The sequence below is a fragment of the Mytilus trossulus genome, chromosome 2, assembly GCF_036588685.1.
Source record: "Mytilus trossulus isolate FHL-02 chromosome 2, PNRI_Mtr1.1.1.hap1, whole genome shotgun sequence".
Taxonomy (NCBI): domain Eukaryota; kingdom Metazoa; phylum Mollusca; class Bivalvia; order Mytilida; family Mytilidae; genus Mytilus; species Mytilus trossulus.
Window position 1 is genome coordinate 88,167,275 of NC_086374.1, and position 17,785 is coordinate 88,185,059.

The 17,785-nt window shown below is 31.5% G+C and overlaps 1 protein-coding gene across 1 annotated transcript in view; it reads right to left on the reverse strand.

Moving 5' to 3' along the window:
* Positions 1-6,196: 6,196 nt before the first annotated feature.
* The window catches only part of LOC134708273 (gamma-aminobutyric acid type B receptor subunit 1-like), an 84,893-nt gene continuing 73,304 nt past the window's right edge, over positions 6,197-17,785 (reverse strand). Inside the window, exons 12-18 of the mRNA XM_063568688.1 lie at positions 16,805-16,937; positions 16,286-16,393; positions 14,305-14,509; positions 9,960-10,087; positions 8,799-8,927; positions 7,461-7,601; positions 6,197-6,494 (exon numbers count right to left, since the gene is read on the reverse strand). Of these exons, the coding sequence (XP_063424758.1) occupies positions 6,243-6,494; positions 7,461-7,601; positions 8,799-8,927; positions 9,960-10,087; positions 14,305-14,509; positions 16,286-16,393; positions 16,805-16,937 (1,096 nt within the window). The 3' untranslated portion in view covers positions 6,197-6,242. The remainder of the gene's footprint in view (positions 6,495-7,460; positions 7,602-8,798; positions 8,928-9,959; positions 10,088-14,304; positions 14,510-16,285; positions 16,394-16,804; positions 16,938-17,785) is intronic.

Below are 17,785 nucleotides of genomic sequence, written 5' to 3' on the forward strand. Positions count from 1 at the left end.
AATCAGCAAATACCAATAGAACGGAAATTAATTATAAGTCAACAAACATTAAACAATATAGTGGTGTGACATCGGATTGACAATGTCATTACTACTAAAAAGACAATTATATCCAATATACATATCTTTTAAAACTCTTGAATATTAAAGATCAGGTTTTTTTAATATAAAATATCGATGAAACTACATACTTCTAAATTCTAAATTCTAAATAATAAAATTAAGTACAAAATATAAAACACTAGAAAACAAATAGAACTTTCCCTATATTAAAAACGATATATTGAAGATCATCGAAAATTTGGCGTATTTCAAATTAAACTTGGATATGAAAATACACTTGCAATCCTATGATTAACTGATACTTCTTTAATTGTATATGATTAAGGTATCCTAAAATCTATATTGAAATGTATAATAAGCTTTTGACGTCTCCGTTTCTTTAAAACCAAAGAGTTGTCTCATTGGCGCGCACATCAAATAGTCTTACTGTCATATTTATCGTATGCTTTACAGATTTATATTTTTTGTAATGAGTACGGTGTTTTCAAAACTAGTTATTCAGAGAAAATCTTATTTCAACTGATACGACAGAAACAATTAAAATAAGACAAAAACATCTGCTTCAATTGTTAATATCTGAAATTTAACGGTTTTTTAGATTGTAATCGGGCTTCATATTTTTTTTGGTTTACTGGAATGATAATGACAACTGATATTACGTTTTTTTACCCTGAGGAAATCTGTACACTTGCAATACTTTTGAATTATTTTAATGAAGTAACCAATTAAAAAAAAGAATAATATTGTATGGACAATATTTTTGATTATATGCAATTACGTTTATACATGGGAACTGCTATATCGGGTGTAAAATCACCTATTTTGTCCCCTTCTTTTCATTGCTATTATAACTGTCAGGTGCACGCTTTGTATCGGTATAAACATTAAAAAAAAAATGCGGTATGATTCCACATGTCATTTTCAATCTGAGACCAAATGACCAATATGTAAGCAACTATACATTCCCATCCGGAAGTTTACAATGATTCAAACCAATAACGCATAGCTGATATCTCTGTATTAAGCGTCAAGAAAACCCCATCCTACTTGTTAAAATTGTTCATAATTCCGATTTTTTTACAAACTTAATCTATAAAAAAAATAAAATTGAAACAGTTAAATAAGGGATAACCTCTCCTGTAGTTGTGAATTCAGAGATATACAATACTTTGAAATCGTTTATAAAGGGACTTAAAATTACACGTCCGGTCGGAATGGGGACGTTTAATCATACGCTTTGTGTTGTGAGAGTGACACGCTCTCTGTACGTTAAAGCATATTTGCAATAACACTGAGATGACTTTAGGTGATCTATATCTACGTTTATATTCCAGTGAGAGTTTAAATTTTACTCTCTTCCTTGGCAACCTACATAACGGATCTTTCTTATTGTAGTATTTGTTATTTCGGCCTGATTCTGCATGCATTATTTATCACTGGGAGTTAATAAATGAAAACAAAATATCAATCGATGTACAGTTTCATCGTCTAAAGACATTGTAAAAAGAGGGGCGAAAGATACCAGAGTTTCAGTCACACTCATACAACGAATATACACTGCCAACTCAATGGCTAATAAAGAAAAAGATAAACAGACAAATAATAGTACACAAGACACAACATAGAAAACGAAAGACCAAGCAACACAAACACCACTTGCGACCAAAAATTAACATCAAAAATATTGTTTCCAATGTATGAGAAATCGTAACAATTAGCATATGGAAACTTTAAAGTACACACAAATAAGGATCAACGTTATATGTGAAAGGGAAAAGACCACAGGCGAACATTATTTAACCTATTTCAATAAAATATCAACGAATATAACAGAGAAATTAATTGATGTCAAACTTTTTTATTGCCTCGACAGAAAGTAAAGATCCTTAAATACCTCTGTGGTAGCTCAAGTTTATCTGTCAATTCAGTTGAGTAACTTCATTGCATCATGAAGAAAAATGTCACCAGGGAATACAAAATATTGTACTTTAGATAATTAAAACTGGATAAAATTGCAGACGCATCAGTGTGATAAATACGACGACAAACTGCATGTTGATACTAAATGATATCTACAAAAGCAAAGAAATTATAAAAAAAACACAATTTCTATTTTATATGTAGTGTAAAGTGAGTTTGAATTGGTCCATAGTTTACTTTAATTACATTTCATGGTTCTCTGCAGTTAAGGGAGCAAACGATTTTTCTTAGGATCGTTAAAGTATGGGGCTAACAATTTCTGTTTCTTACCTTGAGTTTCGGGACCTAGAGCATAAATAACATTTTAACAGTAAAGGATTTCAGAAATCAAAATCTTTATACTTTTTTTTTTATAAAGCACTGTTTTCTTTTCCTTTCAAAAAAATGTTTCTATTGAATATTATTCTAATTAACATTTGTCCTATGGTCTCATATGTTAATTCCTATTTTTTTGGCGAACCCAATTACTGTTTGTATAAAAGAAGAAGATGTGGTATGATTAACAACGAGATAACTCTTCACAAGAGATCAAATGACACAGAAAATAACAACAACAGGTCACCGATTGTTTTAACATTTTACGTCAACTTGAAATAAATTCTATGTTGTATTATTTCATTTAAAGAGTGGATTGACATCAGTTTGAGAGTTCATTGGCCTTTGAAAAACCTTCATGTTGCAATAAACCAAACAGTCTAGCTGGAGAACTTAAGCTCAGGGAAATATTTTAAAACATTTATTTGAAAAGTTGTTAACTTTAATCTAAATACACAAATTCAATTGGTTTTTTGCATATAAACAATGCTTAAATATCAATGATATATGTACCATTGTTACGAAGGCGTAAAAGGTCTCGCTACAGCTTGGCGCTATGCGTTTGTTCGTCCGTTCATCAACCAAAAAATTAAACTTGCTTCTAAACCGCAGTTAATCTGATTTTATGTGAACTTACATGACTTAGTTGATTTTATTTTTAAATACTTACATCAACACATTTTCTATATGTGCCTGTTCTAATTCAGGAGCCTGTTGGTTTTGTTGATTTACGTAATACATTTCATATTGGTTTTTTTTGTAAATTTGGTTTGCTATAAATTAGGTCTGTAGTCTTCTCATATTTTTAACCCGGTGTATTTTATAGTTTATGTTTGTTTTTCTTCTCATAGATGAAGGGCGTACACTAGACAATTATTGCTTATATCCACTTGATTTGGACTTTGTGGATAGTTGTCTCATTGACATTCATTCTACATCTTCTTTATTTCATAAGCCTTATTAACGTGAGCCTATTTATACATAATAATAATTACATTTCTCCCATTTTCCATATTTTAAATTTGTAACAATTTCCAGATTACATAATTGAAAATTGATTTTGTAAGAACAATATTTGAGAAAAACAAATTGTATGACACCTGCAATTCTACAGGCTGTCAGAATTATGGAACAATCATTACCGATGCCGAGGAAATATTGCAGTCTTATTGCAATACGTATAAGAACATGACAACCTACATTTCACCCAACTTGATATGTTCTTTCATTTGCAACTAAGTTGACCTCTAGATGTATTTTCGTGTTTCTGTATCGCTAATGTGTTGTCTATTTGGCCACATTTGATAAATGTCCAGTAACGTCTAATTTATATCTTGCTTCAAATTGTCAACAGCAAAATATGCTGCTACAAGACAGCACTCACGCCGCAAAGAGGAAATGGTTTAATGTAATTCTCAATTACTTGTTTCCCAATCCACTATACATAATTTTTTGTAAACTAAAAAAAATCATGAATCTACTTACGATTGTAAGAGCGTCTTGGATAATCCTTTTTTGTTCTGGTATCTATGATTTTGATTTCAACCCCTGGGTCTTTTGGCGTTGTTGGTGGAGGTTTTCTAACCGAGCATATGACCAGCCCAGTAGTTAGCAATTATGTGTTGACATGAATCATAACTTATATTGTCATAATGTCAATGAATTGTTTGAAAACTGTTACTTTTTTCGAAAAGCTGAGGATTTTCTACCCGAGGAATGGATTGACTAAGCTGTTTTTGGCAAAACCTGTTTGAATTTTGGGTCCCAAATACTCTTTATCTGCGTTTTTAATTTGCATTTTTACCGTTTACATTTCAGCGTCACTGATGAGTCTTTTGTAGACGAAACGTGCGTCTGGTAGAAAAAATAAAAATATCAAACATTGATAAGTTAATTTGATATAATAACCTTGATGAGTTAATTTGATATAATGATCAGGTATGGTGAAGACTCGGTATTGTTATGTAAAGTATGATTTTAGTAAATTGTATCTCAACTTCTACTTGTGTTGGTATAGAGTAAAGTAAGTAGTGATGTATAACCATAAGATCTGATATAGTACTGGAGACTAGTTAAAAACAAAAATTATTTCATCCTGTTTATTATGTATGTATATATATATATATATATATATCCCTAACTTCCGCCTTACTAGGTACATCGATATCTTTTACCAGATATAACGCATACGTCCATTAATTTCAAACTCTATATTTACAAATATCCGTACTTATTTTTGTTTTGTTTTTTATTATCAAATAATGACTTTTACTACTTTTTAAAAGTTTTTTTTTGACACACGTCATATTATTGTGAAGAAACGAGTTAATGACATTATCTTCATGCTTAATTACACCCACCATTCAAATGTAAATAACTCCTCATACTGAAACATTCCTGTCAGAAATTCAAATGTAAATGACCCCATCTACTGAAATAATCCTGTAATAAATTAGTATTTATATGCCAATCGAACGTCAAAAACTTCGAGAGACGGCAAAAGTTCAAGTTCATTTCTATCAAGTACAGGATTTATAGCTAGAAGTTCACCGATAGGTCTTAATAAAATCTGTAAAATGTCTGCTCTTCTGTCACTCCAAGGTCATGGTCAGTGTTTGCATTGTTTCCATAACTCAGTTCAGTAATACAGTAAACAACAGAGGAAATGACAGAAATACAATATCGAAGCCTTTGTTACAGATTTCTTGTCTAGGTTTGTCACCATATGCTTCGTTAAAGTGTAACGTTATTTTTGGACAGTGACAAACAAAATGTGTTCTTGTTGTGATTTGTTAATAGACATGTATGCCATGATAACTACATCACTAGTTGAACATGTGGAAGACCCATAAATTTCAAACCCTTTTTTTAGTTTTGACTCTTGGTAGGAATTACAATAAGCCTACCAAACATTGATTGTAAAACTAAAATTCATCCTTTGTGGGCAGCCTAAAGTTGATAAAAATTAGCGGCGTGTATAAATATAAAACAAAACTAGCGGATTAATTCCGTATAAATATTTTTTTTTATAAAATGCGCTATGTTCACCATGGTAATTCACCTAAAACATCAACATAATTACTTTTCTAGCGACTCATTCGTTATACGTGCTTGCAGATAAACTTTGAAGACAGGATTGCAAACATTTAATATTGGAGTTCGTGTTATTTATTCTTTAGTTTTGTATGTTGTGTAATGTGTACTATTGTTTGTTTGTTTGTCCTTTTGTTGTGTCACGTGCACTATTGTTTGTCTGTTTGTCCTTTTCATTTTTAGCCATGGTGTTGTCAGTTTATTTTCGATTAATGAATTTTACTGTCCCTCTGGTATATTTCGTCCCTCTCTTATATAAGCTATACCGATAAGGGATAATTCAAAGTTCCTTCATTCATGAATATATTCATATGTATAAACAGGGGTAATTTGATTACCTAAAACTGTACCTTAAGGTTTGCAATAACAGATTGCATTTCTTGCGTATGTTGGTAAAAGATAACCTAATTTCACCACTTTAACTGTGATGATGATTGAAAATGAAATGTTTCATTTTTTTTTATGTTTTTAACAAGCCTTTTCAATTAAAACGACACAACAAATGAATATAAGGTTGAGGTTACACAAGAAATTTACAAAATTTGATACATAATGGCAGTTCATTGTATCGTTTTTTGTTGTTATTCTATTTATCATACTGGGCTCTACACGGCATAAGTTTTTGCATAAATATGGAAATGAAGTGTATACTAATTTAGACGATTCAACCAACAAGCAGTATTTCAGCATTGAATGGCAGAAAAACTACTGGTGAAGTAGGTGAAATTAAAAGAGAAATAGCATATTTATATAAAAAGCTCACAACCTTTATTGAAAACGTCAAACATATATCATAAAAACTCCAAATCTTGATCAGAAACAGAAAATCTAGAATTTTTTACAAATCCAGAGTCACTGCAGGGATCTATTGTAATTGTATATCTATCCGGAAGATGTGTTCGGAACTCATGTACCGACGCGACATCATCACATTCAAAATGTCTTATAAAAATCGGACTATTGTTGTATTCAGCACTTATTGCTAGTCTTTGTTGAGATCTTTTCTCTAGTTGACAATTCAGGTCTTTAATTTGGTCTTCCAACTGAAATTCGGTTAAATCGTAATAATAAATCATGGAAAACAGTTCATATATACTTTTTCGGTAAATATATGTAAAATTTTGTAGTACATCTTTTTTGCTCTCATAACATAGGTACTCCTCAAACTCATAATTTAATGTGTATGTTCCGAAACTCCAAAAAGAGACATATCTTTGCAGTTTTTAATCGTAAGACAACAGTACCTAAAACATTTGTCTGATTTGAAGAGATAACAGATTTGTTCTTTTTAATGTATTGACATTTTATCTGAATCTTCATTGCACACAGGTGACACATTCATAGGAGAAGATTTCTTTGGTCTTGTTTTGAGTTCCCTTTAAGGCTTTTTCTTGGTTCGTTTGTTCAAAATTAATTTATTAGATTAAAACATTGATTCAGTAGTGTTGCTGATTATCTATTTTCGTAATAGATTTAAGATTTTCGAGAAGTAATTTATTACTATGTTTTAGACCAGACGAAGAACATCAAAAGCAAAAGCAAAAACAGAAATCAGAAGTCGACATCAGGTCTTACACAAACTACAGGTCAAGACAAACATTGAACTAGCTACAATATCTGTGAATACTTTTAGTCAATCCCGTTCGAATTGACATTTACAGCTTGCACATATAATGTGCCAAAGCACCACTGGGTCATGTAAGGGGAGGATTGAACGCTCACAATCATGTTTCATCCCGCCATTATTTTGTATATCAAATTTATACATTTTTACATGTTCTAACGTTATTTTTCTATTCGTAAAGTATTATATTTGAAATAACAGTACTGTAGTTGAGGAGTTGCCACCGTCAATTTTGATTTTATGGTCACAAATTTCTGTTTAACTGTCTCCTCTAAGCGTCGCCAGTAAAACTGTATTTTCCACCATCAAATCGACAATTGACGGTGGAAACTCTTCAACTACAGTACTATTATTGCTAAAATGTATGCAAAATACATGCACATACCTCTGAAAGCTGGTTTTTAAATTCATCATTTTCTCTCAGCAGTTTTTGATGTCTTTCTTCCTCTTCACGACTAGCATGTGACTCTGTTATGGTTTTTATTTCTGAATTATATTTCTTGGGTCGCTTTTTTATTTCTATCATCTAAAATAAATAAGCAGAAATTAAAAGAACTGCTAAACTTGAGTTCCTTTGAGTTTTGCAATGCCAGACGTAAACTATGTACCTGGTGTGATTCTAAATTTAATCACATATTGGTTTACGACTGCGACTGTCATCGCCGGTTGCATGACCTTTTAACTTGTTTTCGGTGAAGTTTTAAAAAAAATATATGTATAATTGAGTGACTGACCTTGGGTGGCAAGTTTTGACCTCAAAATCATACTAGAGTCAACATTTAATTAAGACAGATTAATGATAGACCAAAACATTCATCATCCATTTTTCATCATGCTTATAGTTTATTTGTTCTTATAAGCTCGCTCACTGTAGCGCATACCAAATCTTTATTTCCGTCAACCATCCATTTTTTGCTTCGTTTTTTTTACATCATGTTACCGCCCTTATTCCAATCTGTTCGCCAAGAAATGCCTCATGTGGAAATAAATTCTTTCAGAAAGTAAAATAAATAAAAACTCTAAGGAAAATTCAAAACAGAAAGTCCCTTTTAAAATGGAAAACTGAAAGCTGAAAAATATCAAACAAATGGATAAAAACTGTCATATTCTTGACTTGGAACAGGCATGTCCATATATAGAAAATGGTGCAATTGACTCACTTGACTTCCCTATATTTACAAGTCTATATGTGTTTATCATATGGAAAACAAATGATGATGCAACAGCTCTAATGATTACAAACACTGGTCTATGAGGATATAACGCATAAACGCATAAGAGTTGACTACAGTTTTAGATGGAGACGCGTACGATGACGACGAACCCAGTCAAACTCATTTTCAAGTTCGACGAGTCTATCAGTTTTGATTTGTTATTTTGATTTGTATCTTCTTAGATTTCAACATCAGTTAACTTATTTTACATACACGTCAACTACGCCACTTGTTTAGACTTGTGTGAGATACTTTGGCAGTTGTTGTCTTATCTTATGTCATATCTCGATGCTTTATGTTATCCACTGAATTTTGTGTTATCGGTAAATCTTGTTTACAAATATAGTATGTGAATTATAGACCAAGTACAATTTTAAAAGGGCTTAAAACAATGTTAAGAATGTGTCTTATAGAAGACTAATGTTTGTTTTTAAGATGTTTTTTTTGTTGTTTATTGTTGTTAGGATTCTGTCTCATTGACGTATACTTCACAAAAATTACAATCTTACCTTTGGAACAAAAATAAGACCCGTGGATAATAAGCTGCATAGAAGAATGGCTAAAGACACAAAGGCAAAGCTGGCATCTTGTTGATTGTTTATAAGTAGTGTAATAGGAGCAGTTATTACACAAAGCACCTGTAAAGTACAAAATATGCAGAAAGTTAACCTCTGTATTTTATCGGCAAACGATGGAGCATGTACTCGTTACTTAATAGTTATACTTAAAAAAAAAATATATAAAAATACAACAAGGCTTCTAATTAAGTACGATAGACATTAGTTCATTTTACTCATTAGTTGCAGTGAAATAAAAAAAATATAATGTGGAAACCAATTATTAAGTTGAAGTCATCAGTGTTGCAATTCAAAAATCTCTCCAAAATTAATGCCAAGTATGGCTGCGACCATCTATGCATAAGGACAGAACAACCACAGTATTACAAGTTTTCACGTTACATAATCCGATACATTTGTACACAAATAAAGAAAAACAATTAAAAAGGCTTCAATCAATAGAGCAATGCTCCGACATTTTGGCTGATACTTTGAATCTCAATCGAATAAAACCTCAAATTTTTAACATATACAATACAAAGATGCAATAGAACCGAATGATTTACATTTGCTTCTTTTATTAAATCGTAATTGTATCTGACGAGATATTGAAAAAAATACTGCTGCATCGTTTTCATCACGTAATAATTATATTACAGACAAAAGATATAACAACTTAATTTACACTACAAATGATGACTGGTTCTTTGTATGGTGCTTCGAGAATATAGAATAAATCGGCTAAATCTCTTGAGAAATCTGAAGTAATGAATGTCCGTGTCAACCCCAACATTAGAGTATTCACAGTAGATGTAAACAATATTTACAAGGATGCTATTTTAGCCGCCATTAAATATAGCGAAACAGTCGAGAATATATTTGATTCTAAAGTCTATTTTGTTTTATCTCTTTGTTTTGAAAATATTGAAAAATTCATAATTGTATAACATTTGTTTGAAATATGCATCGAAGTATATACTCTATTATAATCCTTTCATTGATTTTAAGTCTAAGAAGATTTATTCTTTTGTACACTAATTTAGGATTATGATGTATTTGACAAATCTCGGTTAGAGTGCGAAAAGATGTCTCCCGGTACAAATTTCTACTCACCACAACATTATAAATGCTCATACCAACAAATCTAGAATCATTCACTTGTTTCAATTTGACACTCCGGGTTTCATAGGCTAGAAATATGCCGAATAATAAAAGGATTCCTTTATAACCAAATATAACTCCTAAAATTGAAATATGATAAACATTAAAAACATCTTTTAATTTAATTATGTCTTATTATAAATACAATGATTGAGAGCAAACACATCAAAAGTAGGGAGAGGGAGGAACCGACAAATGTCCAAGACTTGAAATATTTTTTGAAAACAATTTAAAAGAAAATGCTAAATTTTCGCAAGCATATCAGACGTCTCTTAATAACATTTAATTTGCCAATTGTAAAATGCTCATTCTCCGTTAAGCAGCACAAAATAAAGACGAAGAATACCAAGGGGACATTTAAACATATGGAGGATATGTGTGCCAGGAGTTTTTTTTAAAGAAATTTACTTCACTTTCCAAAATAAAGATGATGTATTTTCACGAAGTAATTTTGGTAAATTTGTAAACTGTTTCTATTACAGAGACCTTAAAAAAGATGACAGACCAAAGTCAAGTGTTGGTCATATCTCGACTTACATCTATAAATTGACAAAGAACGTCGATTTAACACAAAAGTTTACAACAAAAGACAGGATTTCAGCTTTCCATTTCTATGTAGGCTGCATATGCAGTATATAATTCCCAGTTGACATATAGAGAGCTTTCGCAATAAAAATATTAAACCAAAAAATTCAAAGTAATAGAGGTAAAATCATCCTTTCGACAGTTTGAACGCCGTAAAGGGCTAATTTGTATAAAATATCTGTGTAAAGATGACGATAAGTATGTTCAAGTTGTCGTTTCCACAATCCCACCTCATTTCCTCGAATAAGACCTTCCGAATTTTACTGATCATCGGGATTCTAATTACATGAGCAACAAACGGGTGCCATAATTCGATCAGGATCCGGTTACTTTTTGGAGTTAGCCGATTTTTTACCGAGTTCGTATAACCCAGTCTTTTCTATGTGTTATTTATTTTACTATTAATTGTCTTTTGGTGGTTTTTATCTCTTTATTTGACGTTGCATGGTCAGTTTGTTTTCGACTGATAAATTTGAGTATCTCTTTTGAATCTTTCGCCTATCTTTGAGATTGTTTTACAGTGGATAAAAAGTAAAATGAAAATAAATTAAGAACTCCGGGCAAAACGGAATGTGCAAAATCAAATGGCAATATCAAAGGCTCAAAACACACTTAAGAATATATAACAACTGTCAAATTGCAAAATTGGTACACTCATTTTCTTTTGTAAGAATTTACGTCCCATAGTTGGTAAAGTTATAGCCCCGTGATAATACGATCACGAATGTGTTCCCTCCTTATTGCTAATTCCTGCAATTATGCTATTTGTACTGTTGTCAGTATTCCTCCATTAGATTTACGCAGTTCTGTAGAACTATGTACATGTATTATGATAAAGACATATTTCGTGACACGAAACAAATAATTAAAGAGTCCATTAATTTAAATTGCAAATAAAACATTACTGTCACGTATAACAAATATTCTGCTTCGTCTTTTGGTCATTTTGCAAATAATGATTAATGTTTTACTAAGAAAATTCTGTCTCAGGTTAAAACAAATGAACGCAAATGTCTTAGAATTCGAAGATTGATGTCGAATTAACACTTTTTTTGGGCGAACATTCAGACAATTTAACAACATGATTTATAATAGCAGAAAGTATGCTCAAAATGGAATTAAATGCATGCATCTAATGCTATTTGGTGCACTTTCATCTTATCAATCAAAATAATGTATTAAGTTTGATGGATAATCTGCATGACGTCACAGTGCAAATATAAAAGATACATTTTGTGTTATAAGAAATCAACGTTCGTATTGCCAGATTCTCGCTTGTAACAATTAGTATTTTTTTAACTTCCAGAATGACCATGGGCAAAAAGAGCGATTAACTACACGTTTTCTGCACATACTCGACAATAATTAACACAAATTGCTTGGCCTGGTCAGTCCGTATGAATCGAACAATTTGGTAAATGTCATCCAAGCTGTGTATTGAGATTTTGCCATATATTTCCTTAACATTGACCAAATATTAGTCTTTTACGTTTGTAATTGTAATCTCCGTGATTACCATTTGCAGTCGATCTGAAATTGACTAGACTCACTCAGCATCAATCCATTTGTCAGATTTATGGTCATATTTGATAGGATTATATTTTATATTAGAGCAGAAACCTGTCTGGTTTTCTCCGTTTACTAATGGTTTTCTATTGCACAATACACACAACATGGACATTTGTCCCATTTTAATTGCAACCTCATTAATTATCGATAGTGAAATAAATAAAAATAAAAGTGAAATTATCTGTCTGCCTGAAGTTGAAAATGAACATGAAATGCTTTGTCGCAATCTTTCCGAAATGCCGTTGTATGTTAGTTTTTGGGTTATTAATTTTCAATGTTACACCCAAACATTGCATCTGATGTCGTCACGACTTGACTATGACTGATGAAAATGAGCCAAAAGAAGTGATAATTCGATCAACCAAATTATAATTCGAGTTTGAAACTAATGACGATTGAATGTTAACTTCAAGTTTGATTTTTTCCATTTGACATCTCGTTGTTTTAATTCACAGCGACGAAGTTGTCACAGTCTCAATGCATTAATTTAAGATAGTCTTTGAAATCTTCTGAGTGCTTTTTGTTTACAAATTATTCATCAATATCAATGGCTGTGACTCATGAATATTTACACGCAGAATGTATATTCCTTTTAATTACTTTAATTTAGAATATACTGACTATCAAGAATCTAAATTGTGCAAAACGTAATGTATTAAATGTATATAAAGAGAGGCGAAGAATACCAAAGGGTCATTCAAACTAATAAGTAAAAAATAAACATGGCTTAAGATAATAAAGACAAACAGACAAACAACAATAACTAAAACACAACAAAAAAAACCAAACACGAATCCCACCAAAACTAGGTTTTATCTCAGGTGCTTTAGAAGGGTAGGCCAACCCTACTCTACATGTGCTGATTTTAAATATTGCAAGCAATTGCAAAAGATAAAAGATTACAAGGTTAAATGTTATAGCACATCTAGAAACCATTAAATCACGAAAACACATATACGAAAAAAAAGGAAACAGACATGAAATCACTATGATTTAACTGTATCAAGTGTGTTATAGATTAAGAATCAACTTGCTGTTTTGTTTTATTATCATATTGCTACATTTATACTCATTGCTTGTAGAATGGAAGTTTTGAAGATAAGATATTCGCAATATCAATCATAATTATTTCATAATGATGTATTTCACTTAAACCGACACATTTTACTACTTTATCACCTGGTCGAATTAATGCAAAGAATGTCATTTTTTTTTTATCAAAATTCAATGTCATGCTTATGTTCTCGCAAATTAAAATTTTAGTCATAAAACCATCGGAAGGAAACGTTTCACTGTAGTTAATGATGAGAGAAAAGGTTTGGCAAATAAGTTTGTCACAATGATGCTCCTTATATTGATTGATTGACCCATTGGAATTAATTCATGCAAATTCGAACGAGACCAAATTATCAATTTATTCCATAGGGATGTTCGGAAAGTCGACCCAGGAGGGGAAAAATGACTGCCACTGAAAAATAAAGGTATGTTAGGTGGTATACATAAATTGTGCCTGGCAACAGGGCTACATACTGATCAATCAAAGAATTGTAGGAGAGGTCCTTAGCATGTAGAGAGCGTGCCACTTACTCATTAAGAGCTATCGGATTAATCGTCTGCTATCCGCTAGAAATTCATCTTCAAATTCATAGAGCACATACGACTAATCATAAAAAGGAAAGGTGTCACTCGGAGAAGTGAAGACATGAACGTGTTTTATAGGCAGTCAATCATTTTGATTTGCATTCTTATTAGGACAACGCCAATATATATATATATATAGGGTTGTATCATAAAATATAATGAAAGTGCCGTGAATCTTTTACTCACAATTGTTAAAAAAAACAACGGAAGTAATGTCCAAGGTTTCAACACAAATGGCAAATAACGGCAACAGTAGTATATCTCTATTTGAAAGTAAAAAAATCGATTAAAATAAAAACAAATCTAGATAAGAAACAAAAAAAATACAATGCTAGCATTTACTGTCAGGAATATGACAGTTGTTGTCCATTCGTTTGATGTGTTTTATCATTTGATTTTGTCATTTGATAAGGGACTCTCCGTTTAGAATTTTCCTCTGAGTTCAGTATTTTTGTGATTTTACTTTTTACACTACATTTTTATTTATAGACTGGTCACTTACCTAACCAAACTGACATGTTTTTTGAAGTACAGTGCTCTAGCTGGGGTTGGTACACTATATCTTCGTCCGTATTTGTCTGTGTTTCCATGTCAAATGTCTCTACAGTTCTGTACAACGGATCCTTGATTTGCCACGTTGTCAAACAGGCAACATCTAATACTAGAATGACTATCAACACTGTATACAGCTCACAACTATTTACCTTCTGCAAAATAACACATACATACTTATTTGATCGAATATCAATTATTTCAACAACAAAAAATATACTGAATACGTGTATTTTTACGGGGTCATACCATATCAATTAAATGTCGTTTTCAGTTATTAAACTCAAAATGTTCCAAAAAAGCTACACAGGAAGAAGAACCCATTAAAGATAAAATGTATATAATTGTGCACGCCAGGGGCGCAATTCTTCTAGAAAAAAATATACCAAATGAAAGCAATACTTTAAAAAAACATCATGTGTTCGAAGCGCTTTTCTTGATTTCGCAAAAAGCTGAATGTTAATGTGTTCTGAAAGAATGCATACGTAAACGAGATTGTGACCTGTTCCCAGTTGTTACATTTTTAGTCTGAATTCGAATATTGGATAACACATGAATAGCAAAAGACTACGCACACGGTCTTACTCCTTTAAGAGTTTATGTGATTCCCACAGTTTTTGTTGGTTACCTTAATTTGGTTTTGTTGCAATTTGTGGGATTTGAACATCGGTAATTTTTGCCTTTTGTAAGATGATTATGTGATCATCTACGACTTTGCTTTAAATAAACGTAAAGATTTATTTATGAATTATATGGTATATTAGGTATAAGAAATTCAATTGAATGAATTTTTGTTTTTGTAATTATCATTTAAGAAATAATTCATTGTGGCTTGAATATATCGTGATTTTACCACGGGTTGGCCCTTATCCCAAATATGTTACCATGAGCGATAGCGAGGGTACAATATCGGCATAAAGAGACAACCCGTGGTAAAATTACGAAATTCTAGCCCCCATGAATTATTCTGATTCTAATAGGACAAATAAGGCAATTCTTTTGGATCGAAGCGCTCTAGGTGGAGGCAAATATTTGCCGTTCCAATAAATAAACGCATTATTAAATTGGCGTAAAAGAACGTAGCAAATCGAATTAGTGATATGCTTAAACTATTTACAATAAAGTATTCAGATAGTTTTGGATGAATTCAAATGATTATTTACTTATATGTCTTATATGTATAAAAAAAATTGGCTTATACCACATTTTAGCATCGTTTGTTCACGTTTCCTTGTTTTCGGTTTCACCAGCGTGTATTGTCCCGTAAAATGCTTATATTCTTACGTCATCGTTCTGTACCGCCGGGTTCCTCATTCATAAAAAGCATATAACATGAGAGTACCATCGGAACAGCCAAGGCAATATATTCATATTTTACCACGGGTGTGTGCTGAAAGCGTTGGAAGGACGTCATGTCAGAATCACACTTATATTTTCAATTTTCTAATTACTGGTGTAGGTTGGGGTTTTACATTTTTACTCAAATATCATCATCCCATGACATGGTATATTGTTAAAATACTTAACATAGATACTTCGTCGCATGATTATTTCATATGTTAAAGTCAAGTACAACGTAAATAAGCTAGTATAGCTGTTTGAAATTCTAGTCTCCTTTCAACGGATTGACCACCGTTTGTTGTCTCCCGTGGGGACCTTTTAACATTTTGCATTGATAAAAACATAACCATACATACTATTATTTTTTTATTTTTTTTATTTTTAATATTTTTGAAATGTTATTTGTAGCCACCCTTTACACAATCATCTGCTTAAACCTCAGATTTTAATATTTAAGTTACATTAGCATACTGATTCCCTGATATCTTGCTTTCAGACAACACCAAACAGATACAAACAAAGTGATACTAAATATAAATTGAAAATTAACTCAATTTTCATAAAAATTATTCAGCATCAATAAAACTTACCTTTTTTTCTTTTTTCCTTGCAGTTGTCAACCTGTGAACTGTCCAAATTTTTGAAAACATTCCCCCATATCCCAATGTAAAACCAAGTGACAATAACCAACATCGGATCTGCAAATGGAAACAACATAAAACACACAAATCATATAGCTGATATTTTTTATTTAATCTTTCAACAATGCATCAATGTGTATGGAAAAGCGTGCTTTGCAATGATGATGTTTAAATGAGGAAACTGAATTACAAAATATAATGCGAAAATAGGGTTGTATCCTCCCCCCGAAAGATAGCAAGGCATTTGATCATTTTGTTGTTGTATGAATACTATGTGTTCATAAGTTTGTAAATCAATCATTGACGACGGACCTTTAATTCTTCACTGTTACTCTGGTTCCAATCAGTAACGGAAGTTAAAACAATATCATCAATTGACAATATAATTCAATGGAGTGGATTAATTTTTATAGAATTAAAAAATGTGGCTGTTTTCTATAAAACAAAATATAGCTGATAGGAAGTTACCTGGCAGATAAGAGGAAAGGTATCTGGTTCAACAAATTGTCCATCCAATCCCAATAAAAATATTGAAACCAAACATACCATACAACCGAATATGGTTATGTTATTCATATTAGGTTGGGAGTACGCTATGCACCTACAAAATAAGTATATGTTTGTCATCGATATATGCATGGAATTAAATAATAGGTTACACATAATTTGTTAGTTCCCTATCAAGTTCTATGAGAACTGACAGTAACAGTCAAGTGTTGTCAATTGTTACTAAGAAGCTAATACCACTATTGCATTTCAAACTTTAACGAAAACCTTGCTACTACAGGTTTTTCAAACAAGTTTCCGTTGTTATAATTACTAGTGTTAATTAAAATGTATCTTGGAAATTGAAAACCAAATATTAGCAAGAGACATCTGCTACCCTAGTGAGTCTTTGACATTTACTATTAATAAAACATTTGCAGATTGAAATGTTACCTTCACAATAAAATTGAATATGTTTTACTTTAATTAAATGCATATTTGTATTTCCATTTTTCATTCTCGTTTCCGAACACTTGAGCTGAATGTTAATAAAGGCATTGTTTACTATAAAAGTGCTGTTTGGTGTACAGAGGTCAAAAGAAATCACATATACCCAAAAAAATTATCTCTATTTTTGTTGTGTAAAAACAAATACCTTCTTCAACAGTAACGAATATATTAGTTTTGATATCAAATTGATCGCTTTTTGAATAATTTTACCAATAATTCTGACAGCAATATCAAAATATTTATGCTTGGTTAATCAAATGTCATCTTATATTTCACAATTACGGCTTCATCTAGGGATGGATGAACAGAGCTTCACATGGGAATATTTTCATTACTGGTGTAGTTTATATGTATCGATCATGCAGCATTTTGACAGTGGTCAAGGCTTCCATCACTTGCCCGATATAAAATTATAATTGTAATATTTATTTAAGAAAAAGACCACTAAACATA